The 18,980-nt window shown below is 48.6% G+C and overlaps 1 protein-coding gene across 2 annotated transcripts in view; it reads left to right on the top strand.

Moving 5' to 3' along the window:
- Window positions 1-18,980, top strand: part of HLTF (helicase like transcription factor) — a 498,779-nt gene that overhangs the window by 274,745 nt on the left and 205,054 nt on the right. For both annotated transcript variants that reach the window (XM_078667983.1, XM_078667984.1), the window contains 3 exons: window positions 4,854-4,992; window positions 7,006-7,141; window positions 12,732-12,911. In XM_078667983.1, coding sequence (XP_078524109.1) covers window positions 4,854-4,992; window positions 7,006-7,141; window positions 12,732-12,911 — 455 coding nt within the window. The remainder of the gene's footprint in view (window positions 1-4,853; window positions 4,993-7,005; window positions 7,142-12,731; window positions 12,912-18,980) is intronic.

The following is an 18,980-nucleotide window of genomic DNA, read 5'->3' as shown; positions in this document are numbered from 1 at the left end:
GCGTCACGACCGCCACACCACCAGCCCCGCCAAGGATAGTCCAGGGGAGGTCCAACGTGGCCCACCCGCCGTCTTAGGCAGGGTCTGTACACCCAAACGTGGTAAGTCCAGCAGGTCACTCCAGCAGGCAGCTCAGCGGTGCCCCCCCCGACCAACCACCACCTCCACAGGCACGGGGGCACTCAGACACCTCCAGTGGTCCACGTCGGCTCCGCAAGCAGCCAGCACCGGGAGAGCACGAGAACCCAGGTCCCGGCTTACCGGCAAGGATGTAGGCCACTATTCTCCCCAGGTGCACCAGGTGTGTCCCAAAATTGCGCGACGCCGATCAGCGTCCAGCCGCTGCGCCCTGGAGTCGCCGCCACTCAGGGTCTGTCCGGCAGCCGAATGGTCTGCCAGCTCGGCCGAATCGCCCCCACCACTTCACTGCCGGTAAGGTCGGAGGTCCTGAAAATCGAGGGCCCGGTCCTGCAGCTCCGACGTAGGCCTCGTCTCACTGCTGCCCCTTCCACACGTCAAAGCGGGCACCCACCGCAGCCAGAGGGCCCCTCCAGCAGCCTTTCCCTCCGCCCGGAAGAAGGATTCCGCCAGCCCCCGGGGGACGGACCAATGCAGGTCGGCACTTCGACTCCCCGGCCGGGGAGCGCAAAACTCGAGGTCCCGGCTTTGCCCGGGGGACCAGGCCGCAGACTGCCGCCTCGGTTTCCTGCTCCACCAGCAGACCAGGAGCACCAAAGAACACACCGGGCGATACCTCCTGCCCACTGCACTGCTCGTCAGCTGTTTGGGGAACAAAACGGGTCTGGAAGCTCGGATTAATGGTCGGATAAAGAACGGGCCGGTGGGAGCTTCAGCAAGCTGCGTCCACCATCGTCGCCCGCGTAGCCACGCCCCCCCTGTCCGCAGCTTTTGACTGCGTTTCGCATTCAAAACTGTGGACGGTCTTAAGGCTAATGGGAGTGGATTCCTCCCTTTTAGATTTTCTGAGGGAACTCTATTCTAGTGCCTCGGCAAGAGTGCGCTTTGGTCTGAACGGAGAGCTGACTGCATCTTTTGGAGTAGAGCGTGGAGTCAGGCAGGGGTGTGTCCTGGCCCCCTTTCTTTTCTCATTATACACCAATGGCCTGGAGCCAGAGATGCTGAGGGGGGCCCAGGACCTCCCACGTGTAAAACAGCGCCTGATTCCCGCTCTGCGCGGATGATGCCGTCATTCTCGCGCGCACACTGCACGAACTTCAGAAATCTTTGAATAGATACACGACTTTTATGGGTGGTCTGGACCTACAAGTGAACGTCAAAAAAACGTTTGTCATGATCTCAGGTAAAGGGAGAAAAGGAGTAAAAGACATCTATCTCGCCAACCAAAAACTAGAGGTAACTGCCCAGTACCCATACCTTGGAATCATGATAGACGATAGATTGACATGGAAGCCAGCAGTGGAGACTAGATGCCATCTGTTCAAAAGATCCATGGCAGCACTGATGAGTTTCTCCCAGAGATTGGGGAGGAGGGCACCAGTGGAGCTATTGAAAATGTATAGTGCCAAGTGCCAGGCCATAGCCCTGTACGGAGCGGGAGTCTGGGGACACACGGACACAAGCGCCCTCCAGGTAGCAGAAAACACCTTCTTAAGATTTCTTTTATCCACCCCGAGAGGCACTTCAACCTATGCCTCTCATTGGGAACTAGGAATTCCTTACTTCGAGGACTTGCTCAAGATTCAACCATTGATGCTGTGGCGGCGCATTTGGACTTCTGTCAAAAATGCACTGACGCAGGCAATTATAGCTGATACAATGGCACTTGACCAGTCCTCAAAAGTAAAGTGGCTCTGCTACATTAGAAACTTCTTTAAAGACCTTGGCCTTGAGAAATATTATTTCCACCCGGAGTCAATAGTTGACCTCCCGAAGCGAGCCTTAAAGCAACAAGCCCTCTGTCACTTAGAGACATTGAAATTGACTTCCGAGGCGACAAAACCTTCGGTTCTCCATGCGAATATGGTCCAGTCAACTTACGGCATTCAGCCATATTTAACCCTTCAGGTCACTACCTATGAGAGAATGTTGCTGACAAGATTCAGATTGGATACTTTTTTTAGACTGGTTGCTTTCCCCGCGACTAACAGCTGGGACCTAAGCTTTCCCTCATGTCCCTGTGATGGGGAATCAAACCAGTCAAATTTACATGTTATCATGCTTTGTAAATTCTATCACCCACATAGGAAAATTTGGCTATTACTAACACTGAGGCGCTGGGGTGTTAGACATTGCCGGCCTGTTTTCCTTCGCCTCCAAATGTTGGAATCTGAATCTGTTTGTTACATTGTCCTTAATTTCTTAAAATGCATTATGAAGCATAGGAAAAACCTGTAAAAAGCTCTCTGGAACTTCATCTCTATGAATCGAAACGTTTCTGATATTCTCTTTTAAAATTTGTAAAATTGCCTTTGTAGGAATTTCTTTGGAACCTATTTTAGCAATTTGTATATTTGTGCAAACATGTAAATTGTACTTTTTAATGTTCCTTTTATGGTTTTCCTTTGTGAAAAGCCGAATAAAGAAATGTATATAGTAGATGTAAAACACAAGGCCGAGGCCTCCCAGCACGTCCTGGCACCCCATTTTAAGAACAAGGGTTTCAAAAGGGACCTTCTGGGGGCTGCTAGTGCCGGGCAGCAGCACAGGAGATGCAGCCATGATTCGGAGTGGTACTTACACAGCCTGCACACCCCCCCCCTCGCTTGTTGAGGCCCATTTGTTGAAGGCCATCAAGCGCAGGCCTAGAAGTCGCATAAACATTGTTCTTCCGAGCCACTTTGCTTAAGTTTTCCTGGCAGTATGCTTGTGGACGCCCAAGAAGATACGAAGAGTTCAAGGGGAGCAGAATGGTTGATGTCTTTAGAGCCTGCAGATCCATGGACTGAGAAATAAGTTTGACTTGCTTATTGATGGTGCATGCAGAGTTCCTGTCCTGAATATCTGCCATGCACCTATTTGGGCATCTCTCCATACATTCACAAAGCACTACTGTCTGAACAGCCAGGTTCGCCAAGAAGCGCTGTTCACCTGCTCTGTCCTACAGATCTTCTTAATTTGAGCCAATTAACATACCAGCTTCCTAATTGGTGCTTCTCTAGTCAAATGGTGACGAATCTGCAGTTAGAAGTAGCTATCAGAAGAACAAGTTACTTACCTTTAGTAGTGTTCTTTCTGTAATAGACTCTATCTAACCGTAGATTCCTAAATGACCCTTCCTTCATAACCCTTTTGTGAATTTGGCTGCTACCATTAATAATATCCCAAGTCTAGCAATTTGCACCCTGGTCAAAGACAAGTTGCTGTTGAGGTTCTGCATCGGGTGGCGTAGACTGCCTCGCAGGCAGGTGACAGCATGCAGGAATGGCGCCTACACAGGCCTGAGCGTCATTTCTGGAGCGTACAGCGTTACTGCGGAGCCCTACAGTGTCACCTACTAACGCAGAGAGGTACCTCTCTAAAGTTCCCAGATCCAGTTTGACGCCTGGGGAAGTATTCAAAAGGTGAGAAATCTGCGGTTAGATAAAGTCTCTACCAGAAGACCATTACCGAAGGTACGTAACTTGTTCGTCACATATTGACTCAGCCCTGTGGAGTATGCATTTCTCACCTAATGCTACTAGCTGTTTCAAGGTACTCTTCCGCCTCCAGTCATGTATTTACATTGAACTGCATGAGGGACTACTTTACAACTGTAGCCCGCCCTGTCCTCAGGGCTGGCTCCCTTCTGTGTGTGTCCTACGTGTTAATGCTTCATTAAACTCACACCTATTGCCCTTGCCAATGATTGTTCGAAGCAGTAAACCATATCCTATGAAACAATACAGTTCTTCTGGGAGCTGCAGTTATTACTAGATGCCACACTTGATGTAATTACGATTTAACGGGCCAGATCTGACCAGAATTATTGGCAGAGAGGACATATTATGAGATGACAACAAAAGAAAGTAGAAATGTTGTCCTTCAGAAGAAAACAACGCTTTTGGAATTATGTAGTCAAGACGCATGAATACCTCCGAATTATATTAAATTAATGTTATAGGAATGAGTACTCCAATTAATTTTCTATCAATTGTTTTTGCTTATAAATATAAGTTTGCATCATTTTAATAAAATACATTTATTTTTCATACATTGGAAAGTGTGGAATCGAGTAATTATTGCTATTCCTCGCAGTTTTATTTTTCTTTGGTTTGGCATAAAGTGCATACCAGGTGGATTTCTGGTGTTATTTGGGAAGAGATGCGCGGGGCCACAATGGTCAAATAAATCCAACTTGATATTGTATGCATCTTATCAATGCAAGAATCCTACGGTGAGTATGCTGTAATGTTTTGTGTTCTGTCTTCGCGAGATTACTGCTACTTGCCCCATTTAACTTTAGTCGTACGAATATACCGAAAGCAAGTGTTGTGCTGCAGAAACACACTTTCCGTTCTTTGACCTCTCTGTTCTTCGAGCTTGGTTCTGCAGCGCATTGTATATTGAATATTTAGCTTGTGTACTCAACTGTGTGTGTGGAGCGCCATCTACTGTATTAAGATGATAGACGACCATTATTAGCTTACCAAACTGAAATGTCATTTGCTCTCTCTATTTAAGAATGTTGGAATGTCCAATTAAGACTAAGTTGTGCTTTTATGGGTGGTTCCCTATACTTTCTTGTATTAGTGTTCTATGCTTATGGGCTATGGCTACATCTTGTGTATAAAATCACAATAAAAAGGTAATGAAATCAAAAGATTGATTTGGGGAGCATACCAGGGCCTTACTGATCTATTCACAGTTATAATGTCTCAGTATTTCTCTTGCAGAACAGGGGTGACAGCCCTTTACACCAAGTGAAGTGGCTTCGGGTGGTGCTGGATGAAGGCCACACCATAAGGAACCCAAACGCTCAGCAGACCAAGGCAGCGCTGCACCTGGAGGCGCAAAGACGATGGGTGCTGACAGGTACTTCAACGCTCCACCGTGTTTTTTGTTGTAGTCATTTTATTGAGCGCACTAAAGCATTGAATGTACACGCCTGCCATGCCAGTAAACATACATGCAACCAGGGCCACCTCTTGCTCAGCTTCCACCCTTCCTGGTCCTCTGGCCTTCTGTTAGTCTTCTGCGGCTTTACACGTATGATTTTATGAGTGCTGCATTTATCAGGAGTTACTATTCAACACCTTAACTGTGCTGCTGCTCTGCACTGCTTTGTCGGTGAGGAAGATAAAACCTTGACCTGTTGGCTGACACTTTAGCACCCATTATTCCCTTCTCAGTTCCATCACCTGTGCCACATCTTTGCTCCTTCTGCCACAGCCAAAGTGGAGGTGGGAGGGAGGAGGAGGTTTATGGAAAGCCTGAAAAACATAAACTGGTGCTGGAGGCTTGGAATACAAAAAAGGGGGGGGAGGGTAAAAGCTCTTTGCCAGTTAAGGGCACGCTTCTGAAGCTTGACGCCCTGGCCCTGGGTCTTTCTTGCCCTTGCTAAAGCCAACCCTGAATGTAGCCAGTCCTTCGTGAGCCGCGCGTGGCCGAAAGATCGGCACGACCTGCTCCTTCGCGCATGGCACGACCTGCTCATCCTCATACCTGGCAGAATATCTTCTTTTTTCCAGGGTAGATCAAAGCAGCAAGGTTTTTCCAGAGGCCTCTGTTTGTTACATGCTTTGAGGAAAGGGGCAACCAGTTCTGTCTCTGGCAAGGAGCCATTAAATAGTCGCACGTGGGCGACAACTACCTACTGGACGGGGCCTGTATGTGCCTTGATTTGATGGTGGCATGGGAAGCCACTGCCAACCAATGCCCATCCGTTTTTCTACTCATGACCTAGTGCATCTTATGATTTCTGGAAAGCAGAGGAGAGTCTTGCATCAGCTATTACATTTGAATTTGTATTGCACCTAATCTCCCACACGATACCAGGTGCCGCAAAGCACATCTCAAATGTGGAAAGCGAAACTCTGATAATTTGGAAGGCAGTTGCTGGAAGGCAGATATGTTTTCTCCCAACCCACCAGACAACTCAGGGGTCTTTGAGTGCGAGCCCCCCAAGAGAGCAGTGGGTAGAAGTTTGCGTCCACATGGAAGGCCATCAACCAGGGGGAGGCCCATTTTGTGTAGGACCTCTTGGTGTCCTTTATACTCCATTCACGCTGCAGGTGGTGTCGCGGACCTCGTGTAACATACCAGCCACGACGAATGCAGTATCCAGAGTTGGTGAAAAGGCCCTGACCGCCTTTTACAGAATTTAATGTACTACAGTAGACCCTGAGCCTTTAAGGCAAAATTCTGATTCTCCTCACAGACCTTCTCTTCAAGACCGAATAACTAGTATCCATTGAGCACCTAAATTACTCTACGTCTGTACCCAAATCATATTTAACACCCTTTCCCCACAAATGAATCTAATGAAAAGTGCCACACGTACCGCAATCATAAAATATTTCACTGCTTCAGATGCTTAGGTATTGAAGCATTGATGTCTTGTCGCTTCACTCTTTAATTCCTGGGCAGTACTCTTCATAGGGATCTTTCGCTTCAGGTCTTTCTTTCTCACTTGAGCTCTTCCTGCTTTAGCTCCTTGATGCCTCTTTTGGTATTTGTGCGCATTATACATTTAATTAGTTATCAAAAATCGTCCAAAAATATCTTATACCTCAAACCTGCAGCAATGCATTTGATGAGCTGGCATCTTATAATACACAAAACAAAAACAAAAAAACAACTAAGGAGTCCAGAGATAGCAATGAATTTGGAAGTATGGAAGGGAGGAAAAATGTAATACATTGGGTTTCTGCATCCTGCAAGAATTGTTATGCTTTACACTGTATGGATCCGTTGGCTAAGAGCATAGTTTTGCCAAAGCATCTCCTTAACCCTGGTCTTTCACTCTTCACTATATTGCTTTATACTCCTCTAATTAAAAAGCTGATCGAAATGGATTTACTACTAACCCTTGTTGTTCATTTTTAGGTACCCCCATTCAGAACTCCTTAAAGGACTTATGGTCTCTTTTATCATTTTTTAAACTGAAACCATTTACTGACCGAGAGTGGTGGCACCGAACTATCCAACGACCTGTCACTATGGGCGATGCAGGCGGGCTTAGGTAGGAATCTGTTTTCTATATTTTAACCTGACTATTCTTTTGAGAAACTTCTGTACAGTATATGCTTCACATGGTGGGGAATATTCTCCTCATCAGAATTTGAATTCTCAAAAAGTTTTTTCTTTTCTTTTACTGTTTGACACCACATACATGTAGAAAAGAAAATCGATACATGTAATTTGTTTTCAGATAACAACAGATACTTCTCTCAGTAATTTTACATAAATGTCCATGGATACACCCATGATCGGTGGACATATTTTGAGGAATGGAGACCCTTTGGAAAGAATGCACGTGTTGTAAGAGAATTGGCTAGAGTTTCGAGCTAAACAAATATTCTTCCCCCAGATTCCTCATTTTAGAAGTGTCTCTAGGCCTCAGTCTGGAGCAGGGAAAGTGCCCACTGCTCCTAGAGGGGCACTAGTGGCACAAGACTGGCTTAAGTTCACTAAGATGCATAGGGGATCTATGCTAGAAACGAAGCAGGACCACCACTGATTCCTTATTGGAATCTGGGGACTCCCACTGAGTCATAATTGGAAGCCAGTGACACGACCTCAGCATTTTCAATGATTTGATCTGCAAAACAATACACAAAAACTACTAACATTCATCAAATAAATACACTAATGTCCATTTAAACATATTTTCTGGATCCCTCTAATGTTGGTGAAAAAACATGAACATTCATATGGACATGTGTAACTGCTTGCTGTCTTGCATGGGTATGATATAGGTTCCACAGTGATGTCTAGAATTTCTCTAAAAGTGGAGAAACCCCAGTGAATGGATAAGTATAGTGGGAGTACCTGCTCACTATAATCTCAAAGGCCCATGAGGAACTACTAGCAAGGTACAAACAACTTACAGCATTGCCTGTTTGTTACAAAGCAAAACTATATGTCCCAGTAAAATGGTTGACTGTCTAGAGCAGTGGTTCTTAACCTGTGGTCCTGGGACGCCGGGGCGTCTCAAAACCTACTGAAGGGGTCCGCGACTGCTTAGAAAATCAAACAATTAGATTAATAAAGTGTATATGAATAAAGAACCAACATGTAAATCTGAATATTTTTTAATTTTCTGTTAATGTGAAGGAATTTGAAGTAGGATTCTAAAAATTAAGTTAGCATCCTCAGATTAATTCGTGGGAACAGTGCAAATGCATCAAAAAGAATATGGTATGGATGGTAATTGACCTTAACTGAATTTATAAAAGCATCCTCCTTCACAATAAAATTAAAATTTAGATTTTCTTTTTTTTAATATTTATTTGTGAGTTAAATAAACTATTTCACCATTTGTGTATTTGTTAGATGAATGCTTGTATTTTTTGTGTATTGTTTTGCAGATCAAACCATTGAAAATGCTGAGGCCGTGTCACTGGCTTCCAATTATGACTCAGTGGGAGTCCCCAAATTCCAATAAGGAATCAGTGGGGGTCCTCGGTTTCCAGTATTGATTACTCAATGGTCAGGTCTGGAAGCCCTATTACCTTTCTACCAGACAGGGTTTTGTGCAGAGGATCAACCGTGGGTAACATAGTTGCCCTCTCATGACTTATTTATCAAGCAGCAACCCAGGCATCCCTCCCTGCGTTTGCTTGTTTTATCGCTACTCAGCCACTTTTGATGGAGTTGTCCGGCGCATATTATCGGGTAAGTGGAACGTCTTCCATAAATTGCTACAGACCATCATTTCCTTATTCATGAGGACCTGGGTATGAGTAAAACTCACGGGTGAGACAGCCACTGCTAAAATCAACACAGACCGAGGATTAAAAAGTCTCTGTGCTGGTCCCTTTGCTATTCAACCTGTTCACAGCAGACTTGGGTCCGGCTTTATCTGGCACGGCCTTAGTCACCCCTAGAATTGGTGAAAGGAAAATCCCTCTTATGCAGTGCACAAATGATTTAGTGCTGCTTGATCCGCCTGGAACGACTCCTGGTGACCCACCGCGAGGGACACCACACCGACACCCACGGACCATGCACGCAACCTGGGATTCATCTTGGACTCCACGCTCACACTGTCCAAACAAGTCAACGCCATCTCATCCTCATGCTTCAACACCCTGCGCATGCTCCGAAAGATATTCAGATGGATCCCCACCCAAACAAGAAGAACCGTCACCCAAGCCCTCGTCACCAGCCGGTTGGACTACAGGAACGCCCTCTACGCAGGAACCACAGCAAAACTTCAGAGAAGACTCCAGCGCATACAGAACGCCTCCGCTCGCCTCATCCTCGACATCCCTCGCCACAGCCACATATCCGCCCACCTGAGAGACCTGCACTGGCTTCCAGTCAGCAAGAGAGTCCCGTTCAGGCTCCTCACACACGCACACAAGGCTCTCCACGACATAGGCCCAGACTACCTCAACAGACGGCTCAAGTTCTACACTCCGTCCTGCCAGCTCCGCTCCGCCAGCCTCGCCGCCATCCCACGGATTCGCGGGACCACCACCGGAGGAAGATCGTTCTCCTACCTGGCCGCCAAGACCTGGGACTCCCTCCCCGTCCAACTTCGACTGACCCTGGACCACCTCACCTTCAGGAGGCACCTCAAGACCTGGCTGTTCGAGCAGTTGCAGCACCCCCCCCCCCCCCCCAGAGCTTTGAGACCCTCACAGGTGAGTAGAGCGCTTTACAAATGCTATGATTGATTGATTGATTGATTGATCACACGGAAATCGGTCTGCAAAAAGTTTTTACTGCACCAAACTCATACAATCTCAGGAATGAGCTAGTCAATGGGATCAAAACAAAAGTTGTGGTCTTCGGAAAGTACCCAAAGAAGAGGCTCACCAAATGGTCACTGGGGCCGCTAAGGTTGGACTATGTGCAATACTATAATTTTCTGGGAGCCTGGCTCGACTTTGTACGTATTCAAAATGAAAAGCTGGCAAGAATGGTCGTGTACACACTGTGCAAACTAAACACCACCCTTGGCAGCCCAACGACACCGCTATATGGAGGGTGGTGTCTGACAAACTGCTCCTTGTGCTTAATTATGTGCAGCAATCCTTTACAGATAAACTGGCAACTGCCTTAGAAAAGATCCAGCACACAGCCTACAAGAAACTATTCCATCGCCCAAGGCACACAAAAAGCACCTTGATCATGCTGGCATTCAGTCTAGTTCAGCAAAACTTCGAAGCCCTGGCAAAGTATTACTTCCAGGCAACGGCCGCCCCTGATAACTCCATGAAGGCGTCAATATAAATAATTTTCACAAGCGTTATTAATCCTTGGTCCATTAGCCTTGCACTAGCAACGGAATGTGCAACTTGCAGTGGAAAATTGGGGTACAAATGTGATCAGCTATACAAGCATCAAAACTGCAATAAGGAAGCAACTGTACCAGTGCTCACTTGAATAGGACATGGAAGCCCTCCTAGCCACAGCTCCACACGAGTCTCTACCAGCTCCACAACTGAATCCCCCAGGCAAACTCCATCTCCACCAGACAGTGGATAAACACGTCCTTACACTAATTCACTAATTCTATCCGCACTATTAGTCCCGCTGCCAATCAGAAAATTGAACCCAATCTTAAGATCACTTGAAACCATCACCAGCTGTCTATTATGCAACTATAGAAGATAATCTTTAGTGCACTTACTACTTTGTGACTGCCTTGCTACATGCCCGTCAAACTTTACTGAGGCCTATATTTTTACAACATGGGACCGCTCCCCTTCTAAATAATTTGGAATAAGTTACCAAGATGGCCAAATTCAGGAAATGTATCTCGCTAGCTATTAATCAGTTAAGCAACAGGATCAACCAACTGCCCTAGCAGCCAAGCTATCTACCACCCAATACGAGCAGGGTCTGATAGAGGGGTCCGTATTACTGTAATCATCTCTGCATATGGCACTTCAGGGATACCATATTACTTCTTCGTCACCAATTGTATCCCCACATGCCATCTGCATTTTAAAGCGCAGCACTTTGCCCGGTACAGTGGCCCTCAGTTTATCTGCACCCCTCTGCGTGGCCATGTGCTGTGCTACCATCTCCCAGCTCGGGCCCACTCTTTGCTCGTAATGCCAGAGCCATCCACACCCCTCCATACCCAACGTGTACCCTTAAGCACTGCTCTCAGTACTTCAATGAGATCCTCTTCACATTTACTCATCCCCCCCCAGGTTTCTTCATAACCCCAGGATGCCTCCTATTTTTATATATGCTAAAAACAATTTTTTAAGCGTCTGTAATATAATGAATACGCATTTATATATCAATGTTACTTTTAAAGAATTTCTTGCTCAGGCTCTTTCGCCGATAGCGCGTCATATTTCATGTGTTTTGTAATGATTTTAAGTAATCACACAATCAATTTATTGTCATTGTAAGATTAGTGCAGATGTTCAGCCTGTCTATTCAAATACCCTTTTTAGCATGGTATGGTGAGAATAATCATGCAAGGCAAAAGGTAATTCTTCTAGAGAACAACTAGAGTTTTAAAATCAAAAAGAGTTGAAGCTTAAATTAAGTGGCTGCTGTTAAAAATTATTGTATATTATTTCTCAACCATTTTATGTTGATTAGCATATTTCAGCTCTTACTTTGGTTAAAAAATAAATCTTCTACTTTCATCAAGAATCTGCATTTAAATCAACATATCTAGGTGGGGGATAAAAATTGTAGCCTTTGCCTCAGTGTAATTTGCTAAATAAAGCAATGCCCTTGGCCATTTGAAAGATTGTGGCAGCGATTATGCAGTTTTATGTCCCTCCCAAATTTAACTTTTAAAACTAAATGGCTCAAAATAGCTACTTTTTGCTTCGACAGAACTCCAGCACCTTCAATGTTAGGCCTTGGTTATGGTTTTGGAGGAGTGTTGCGCACAGTCTACGGGTGGTCAGAATTACTAAAGTCGGACTAAATCTCCGCACATAATTACTCCAATTACGAATTAGACATATCAGAATGGGGAATAACTGTCTAGACTCAGAATTACAGAGGTGGTGTTAGTGTTGTTAAGTAAAGATATAAACATAAATATGGGCTAACAGCAGAGATGAGAGCAAAAATGAAAAATTTTGCAAGTAGCATTAGAAAAAAAAAGCTTGCTAGCAAATTTGAAATTTCAAGTGCAGGGACAATGTATAAAGCGGCAGCTTTAATGTGCATAATTATAGACCCAGAGAGCTCTTTTGCTAGCCTCCTATTTTCAGATGTATGATTATTATGATATTAATAATAATAATACATGTATAATACAAGGGCTTTCAGTCAGCCCTCTTCATCCATTGATTTGTTCAGGTGTCATTTATAGTTAAATACACCTAGGTGCCATGGCTGGTGCACCTGTGCTCTTGAGCCACTTCTTCATCTTTATGTTTGTTTATTTTTCTGTTTTTCGCATATTGGATATGTTTGCAAGATAAATAATAATACAACATGCTTACCAGTGCAGACCCATTGCTTTGCCAGTACTTGTTTTGCATTCGCTTCAGCTTTTTCAGCCGTTTGTGCTCAATGCGGAGTGCTTTAACTAAGCTTGAAGTGATGTGACTATCTCATTCACCACTGTTTTCCCATTACAGTTAGTTTTCTTTTGGTTCTACTTTTTATATCTCTAGACGTTTGCAGTCCCTCATCAAAACTATAACTCTTAGAAGAACTAAAACCAGCAAAGTAAAAGGAAAGCCAGTCCTAGAATTACCTGAACGGAAAGTATTTGTTCAGCACGTCACGCTTTCAGATGAAGAAAGGCAGATCTATGACTCCATGAAGAAAGAAGGTACAGCTGCAATTGGCAGGTGAGTGCAAACCACATACACTTAGGCACACATTTTTATCCCATGGGGTTTTAGTTTGAGCCTAGGCAGTGCATCCGGTGTCTCTCAACATGCGGTATCTCCTTCTAGGGCTTTCACCATGCCCCATCACTTTCATTCGTTCCTTGGGCAGCCTTTCAAAATTCCTGTTGGTTTGGTAGGAAAATGCTTTACGTTGTCCCGACTTTTGGGTGATTTGTTCCCGCCCTGCAGACTGACCCTGTTACATGGCTTATTTCACAATCGGCCATATATAGAGTCCTCTCACTACTTTCTCTTTTGCCTCGACTACTTATCTTAGTTTACTGCTTGTGGTCCAAGCTCTGCTCCGATCTCCAAGTGCCGCCCGTTGTCTGTGCTGCTTTGCTCCTACCCCCTCCCTTGTCTGTGTTGACCACCTCTCTCCCCTCCTGAAACACGTAGCGTTCTTATTGAATTTTTTTAATAAATGCTACTATTTTTATTATAATACACAGGCCTCTTACCGCCCCACCTTTCCCCTAGCAAACACATGCAGAGCTTGCTGCTGGTGCTCTCTGTGCTCATTGGAAGGGTTAACCTTCTCCTTCCCCCCTCCCCCCTCCCAATCCTTGTCTTCCGATTCCTCCTTAGGAGTGGCGTGACTTACCTCCTGATTGTTATTGCTTTATTGGCACTGCCTCTTATGTAGACCCGGTGAGTCCAGATGGTGCTCCATTAGCTTGGAGATCCCTCCCCAAGACTCCTTGTTTGGGAGCGGATCATCTTCAGGGAATCTCAGTTCGGTGGCTGCAGCTCATACGACAGAGCTGTATGTATCGGAGTTCAGTAGTGGGATAGTGCCGAAACACAACCTTTTAGCTTCAAAGCACATGGTTGTAAGTCCTGGATATGGCTTGGTGGTTGTGTTAGAGACTCTAGGATTGTTTTGTCGCTGAGCTCTGTTCTTGCAGGATGGTGTTCCTAGACAAGCCTTTGTGGCCCACATCCTGGGAGGGAGGCAGTTTTAGAACAATGGTACCAATTGAGCACCCTGTCAGTCGCCTGCAAGGATGTCTGGTCTGACTCTGGTTCTAGTTGTCTGAATCGTACAAAGAATGTACACTTGTCACATCGCTTAAGCCCGCGTTTATCTGGCGCTTGGTTCTTGTGAGGTACATCAGTTCTGGGGGGCGGTGGTGGGAGGCAGACATGCACTCTGTTGGGGTCTGTATGGCAGCTGTAAGGCTGGCATCCTTTCTTTTAACGTACCATTGCGTGCTTTTTATTTTATTAATTCCCTGCTTCAAGATGACTGTCCATCATCGTGGAAGGGTTCATTAAAAACTATGCGTCACTTCCTGCTCAGTAGGCAGATAATGTTCCATGTGTGAGTTTGTACAAAGTAGGCCTACACTTGGCCATCTTTTTTATACTCTAACTGCACACAAACCCTGTGTGGTGCCAGACTTTTCCTTTCTATACCCAATAATGTAGTCCAACTGGTTCAAGTTAAATTAATCAAGGCTAGAAATTCCAGAATGCATTAGATTGTAAATAAGTGAATGCATTGGAAATACGGTGCCTTATGGAGTCCTGGCTAACCATTCACAAGACTAGGGTGCGGCCCACTGACTTTGGAGTCAGTCGAAAGTCGCGGGTGTTTGCTGTTTACGCCTATTTATTTATTTGTTTGTTTAAAGCGTTTTATATAGCGCTGGCTAGACCCGAAGGTATCAGAGCGCTTTACATTAGGTTCCACAATGTAACAGAAAATGATAACAATTACACATTATGTCAAGCAATAAGCAATACATTGAGAGAGGAGAGAAGGAGAGACATAAATAGAGGGAGGAAGCGGGAAGAGACGACAGGAGAGACAAAAGGAAGTCTGTCTAAAGACCGACTGGGTAGGTGACGTCCAAGGAGGGAATCCCTGGCCCGTCTCCCCTTTTGCTAAACCAGGTAGCTCCATCGGGCATCAGACAAAATAGCTAGGTCTCAATTGTCGAGGGAAAATTCACAGAGAAACAGGGTGCGGGCTAAGGGCCAGGACAGGACAGGACAGGTGAGGGGAAAGGTCAGTAGCAGGAAAGTGGAGAAGAGTAGAGCAGAGAGGGGTAGGGGGAGGAGGGAGATAAGGTCAGGAGAGATGCAGGTGGGTTTACCCAAAGACCGGCTGGGTAGGTGATGGTCAAGGAGGGAATCCATAATCCTTCTCCCCTTTAGCTCGCGAGGTAGCTCCACCGGGTATCAGTCAAAATGGTTAGGTCTCAGCTGTCAATGAAAAGTTCTCAGAGTAAAGGTCCTGGTGGATGAGCAAGAGTAGGGTCGAGTGAGGGCTGGTCGAGGTCTGAACGAAGGCCAGTGATTTTAGACCTGGGGAGGAAAGAGTATAACGGAGGGTCTCACTGAGGTGGCCAACTTGAAATCAGGCAGGGGGGACGAGTCCTTGAGAGTTAAAAATTCAGTCCGCCCCCATGATTCTCTATAGCCCAGGGGAAAGTGGGAGGGCGGCCATCGTGAGATAAGGTCTAAACGTTGGGGCAGAGATTATTGAGCCAGGTCGACGTTCTTAAGATGAGTGAAGCCCCGTGGTGCAAGTGAGGTAGTGTCCGTGGTCTGGGAGGAGGCCCGTTTGATATGGATGGACGTAACTTCGAGTGGTCATAAGTTACCGGGTGGCGGCCATCACTGGGTCAGGCCAAACAAGCAATAGAGTGGTGAACTTTCCTGGATGCGTTACGACTGGCGGTGAGATGAGGGTGATTTGTTTGTACTTGAAGACATTGAGAGTAAGGAGCAATCCACGTTAAGTATAGTCTGGTTATGAGAGTTTTCACGTGAGAAAAAAACTCGGGGGTGGAGGGAGCGAGTCGGCCATCATGGGGTAAGGCAGTCTCAACTCGTAGGCCCAAAGGCCGGTATCTGAAAGAGACACGTTAGTATTAGATTCCTTACCTTAGAATATCCCCAGGCGTCAGACTGGATCCGGAAATTTTTGCGTAGCAGTACCCTTGCGCTTCGGTAGGCGCCGTCTGCGGCTCCGCATCCGTCGTGGCGCCGTGATGACGTCGTAAGAGTACTTAGACGCCGCCTCCGCGTGCTGACGTCCGTTCTTCTTTTTTCCGCGCCAGCAAGCGCAGATCTGGAAAAAGCAGTAACCCTAGTCAATTTTTGACTAACTTTTTGATCGTTTTTTGATCCTTTCTCGAAGTCCTTCGACTCCAATTGGTGCCGTAGGGATGCCCGGCTTTAAGCACTGCGAGGATTGCGACCGCACGATGTCGGTCACGGATCCTCACCACCTGTGTTTAACTTGTCTAGGCGTCGATCACGACGACAAGGCCTGCTCCGACTGCCGGGCCCTCTCTTCGAAAGCCAGGCGGGAGCGGTCCCGCAGGCGACTCGAACTCCGGCAGTCGGTCCCGCGCCGCGAGAGGTCTCGGTCCCACGGGAGGTCGAGGGACAGGTCGCGGGCTCGGAGCCACCACAGCTCCGAGAGTAGGCCGCACTCCTCCGGGTCGAAGTCGTCGTCGGGTAAGAAGCACAAGAAGTCCAAGAGGCGTCATCGCTCTGCGGACTCCCCCCGACGCTCGCGCGATGCGGCCGGGGGTTCGCGTGACACCACCCACGCGGCTCCGTCGGAGTCGCGGGCGCCGCGTTCAGCTCCACACCCTCCGGTCCCTGGGCTCAACACGACGCCGGAGGAGATCGAGCGCTTCCTCATGGCCATGAGGACACTCTCTCCTCCGACGGGCTCCATGACGCCTTCGGGCCCAGCAGACCCGTCTGGGGCCTCTAGCGGGTCGGGGGTTTCGGCCCCGACGCAGCCGGGTGCTTCGACGCCGCAGACGCCTTCGGGCCCGGCGCCGCAGGTTCCCCTATCCCGACGCCGCCGGTGCCTTCGGGCCCGGCGCCGCAGGGTACAGCGGCCCCGGCGCCGCGGGACGCCGCTAGACCTTCTTCGGGATCTGGATCGTCGCTGGTGGACCTTACGACCTCCCCGGCGTCGGACCATCAGGTGTCGCCTCGGGCGGCGCCGTCCCCGATGCCCCCTTCATTCCTGTTCCGACGTCGGGACGGCCCCGGTGGGCGCCGCTCCAGACGTCGTTTGGGGAGTTTCACTTCTATGAGCAGGCCCCATTAGTTGAAAACCCTGAGTTTCGGGAGATGGATGATGAAGAGGATTGGGAGGGGTCTGAGGACCCTCTGACCAGAGAGTGTCAGTCTCATGAGGACTGGGCAGGAGACCATGGGGAGGCCAGTGGCCTGGACACCTCTCCAGACACTGGTTTTGTCTCCCCTCCTACCGTGGCTTCGGAGGAGGGGGCAACCTACAGTGTGGTGTTGATGAGGGCTGCCAAGGCCTTGGGCCTTGAGCTCCCCGTCGCGGCCGTGAGGACTAATCTCCTCACTAAGGTCCCTAAACCGCAGTCAAGCTCGGCCGAGCCTCTGCTGCCCTTTAATGAGGCCTTGATCGACGTTCTTCTGAGCACTTGGTCCAAGCCCGGTACGGGTTCGCCCGTAGATAGGAACGTGGCCAGACACCACCGCCCGCCCCGGGCGACCCATGTTTCCCGTCTACCCACCCTACCCCCGAGAGCCTGGTCATCGAGGCCTCCAATTCCCAGACCGCATTCCCGTCGGCACCGCCGGACAGGGAATCCAAGAGGTACGAGCAGTACGGCAAAAAGATCTTCTCGTCCCTTAGTCTGGGACTGCGGTCTTCCAACACCGCACGCCTCTTTGGCCGCTACACCCACTCTCTGTGGGATACGGTCGCGGAAGTGCTGCCAGAGTGTCCGTTGGAGGTACGGGCCAAACTCGGCCAAGCCCTTGTGGAGGGCCGGGATGCAGCCAAATATTCTATACGGTGTGGGCTGGATACCACCGACTCACTAGGTAGAGCGATGGCAACGACGGTGGCGGTCAGACGCCACGCCTGGTTGAGGTCCGCCAACTTTTCGGCCGATGTCCAGAACACCTTGATGGACATGCCGTTTGATGGCCGTCGCCTCTTTGGCGACAAGGCAGACCATGCGCTCGAGCGCTTTAAGGACTCCAGGGCTACGGCCAAGTCCTTGGGCCTCTCGGCCCCGCGCCAGCAATCGGCTGCCTTTCATTCCTTTCGTGGCCACGGAAGGGGTGTACCCACACGTGCTGCCAGCCACGCTCCGCAGGGTAATACCCAACGCGGTGGCGGCCGTGGGAACCGCCGTCCCGGCGGTCGGGGACAACGGCGAGGTTAGTCCACACCTTCCCCCGCAGCATCCGCCTCTAAACACTCCTAGTCCGTGCTTCCAGGCCCATGTGACGCCAGTGGGGGGCAGGGTTCGCCATCACCACCTCCACTGGCGCACCGTCACTTAGGACAGGTGGGTGCTGCAGATCGTCCGAAGGGTAGCCGCTACTCCCTCCCCTTCGAGGCGACTCCTCCAGCCATGCCACCGCAGAACCACCGTGTATCGGGGGATCATTTGCGACTTCTGCAGGAGGAAGTTACGGCCCTCTTGGCCAAGGGGGCCATCAAGCGCGTTCCTGGGCCAGAAGTAGGGTGTGGTTGCTACTCCCACTACTTTCTGGTACCCAAGAAGGGCAAAGGGGGCCTACGCCCTATCTTGGACCTACGGAACGTCAACGGCTTCCTCCGGAAGGAGAAGTTCAAGATGCTGACACTGGCTCAGGTCCTAGCTGCCCTGGACCCAGGAGACTGGATGGTAGCGTTGGACTTGCAGGACGCTTATTTCCACATCCCCGTCCTGCCGGCCCACCGGCGCTACCTGCGGTTCACGGTTGGCCACGAGCACTTTCAGTATACCGTGCTCCCCTTCGGCCTTACCAGCGCCCCATGGGTGTCCACAAAGGTGATGGCGGTGGTCGCAGCTCACCTGCGCAGGCTAGGGGTTTCAGTCTTCCCCTACCTCGACGACTGGTTGTTGAAGGCGGGCTCGCCCCCGACAGTCGTCAGCCACCTCCAGACTACGGCAGACCTCCTGCACCGGCTGGGGTTCTCCATCAATGTGCCGAAGTCACACCTGTGCCCCTCTCAGAAGCTCCTTTTCATCGGAGCGGTTCTCGACTCGGCGCGGT

This window comes from Lissotriton helveticus, chromosome 11 (assembly GCF_964261635.1).
Source record: "Lissotriton helveticus chromosome 11, aLisHel1.1, whole genome shotgun sequence".
In the NCBI taxonomy this organism is placed as follows: Eukaryota; Metazoa; Chordata; class Amphibia; order Caudata; family Salamandridae; genus Lissotriton; species Lissotriton helveticus.
This window is presented reverse-complemented; position numbering and strand designations above follow the sequence as displayed.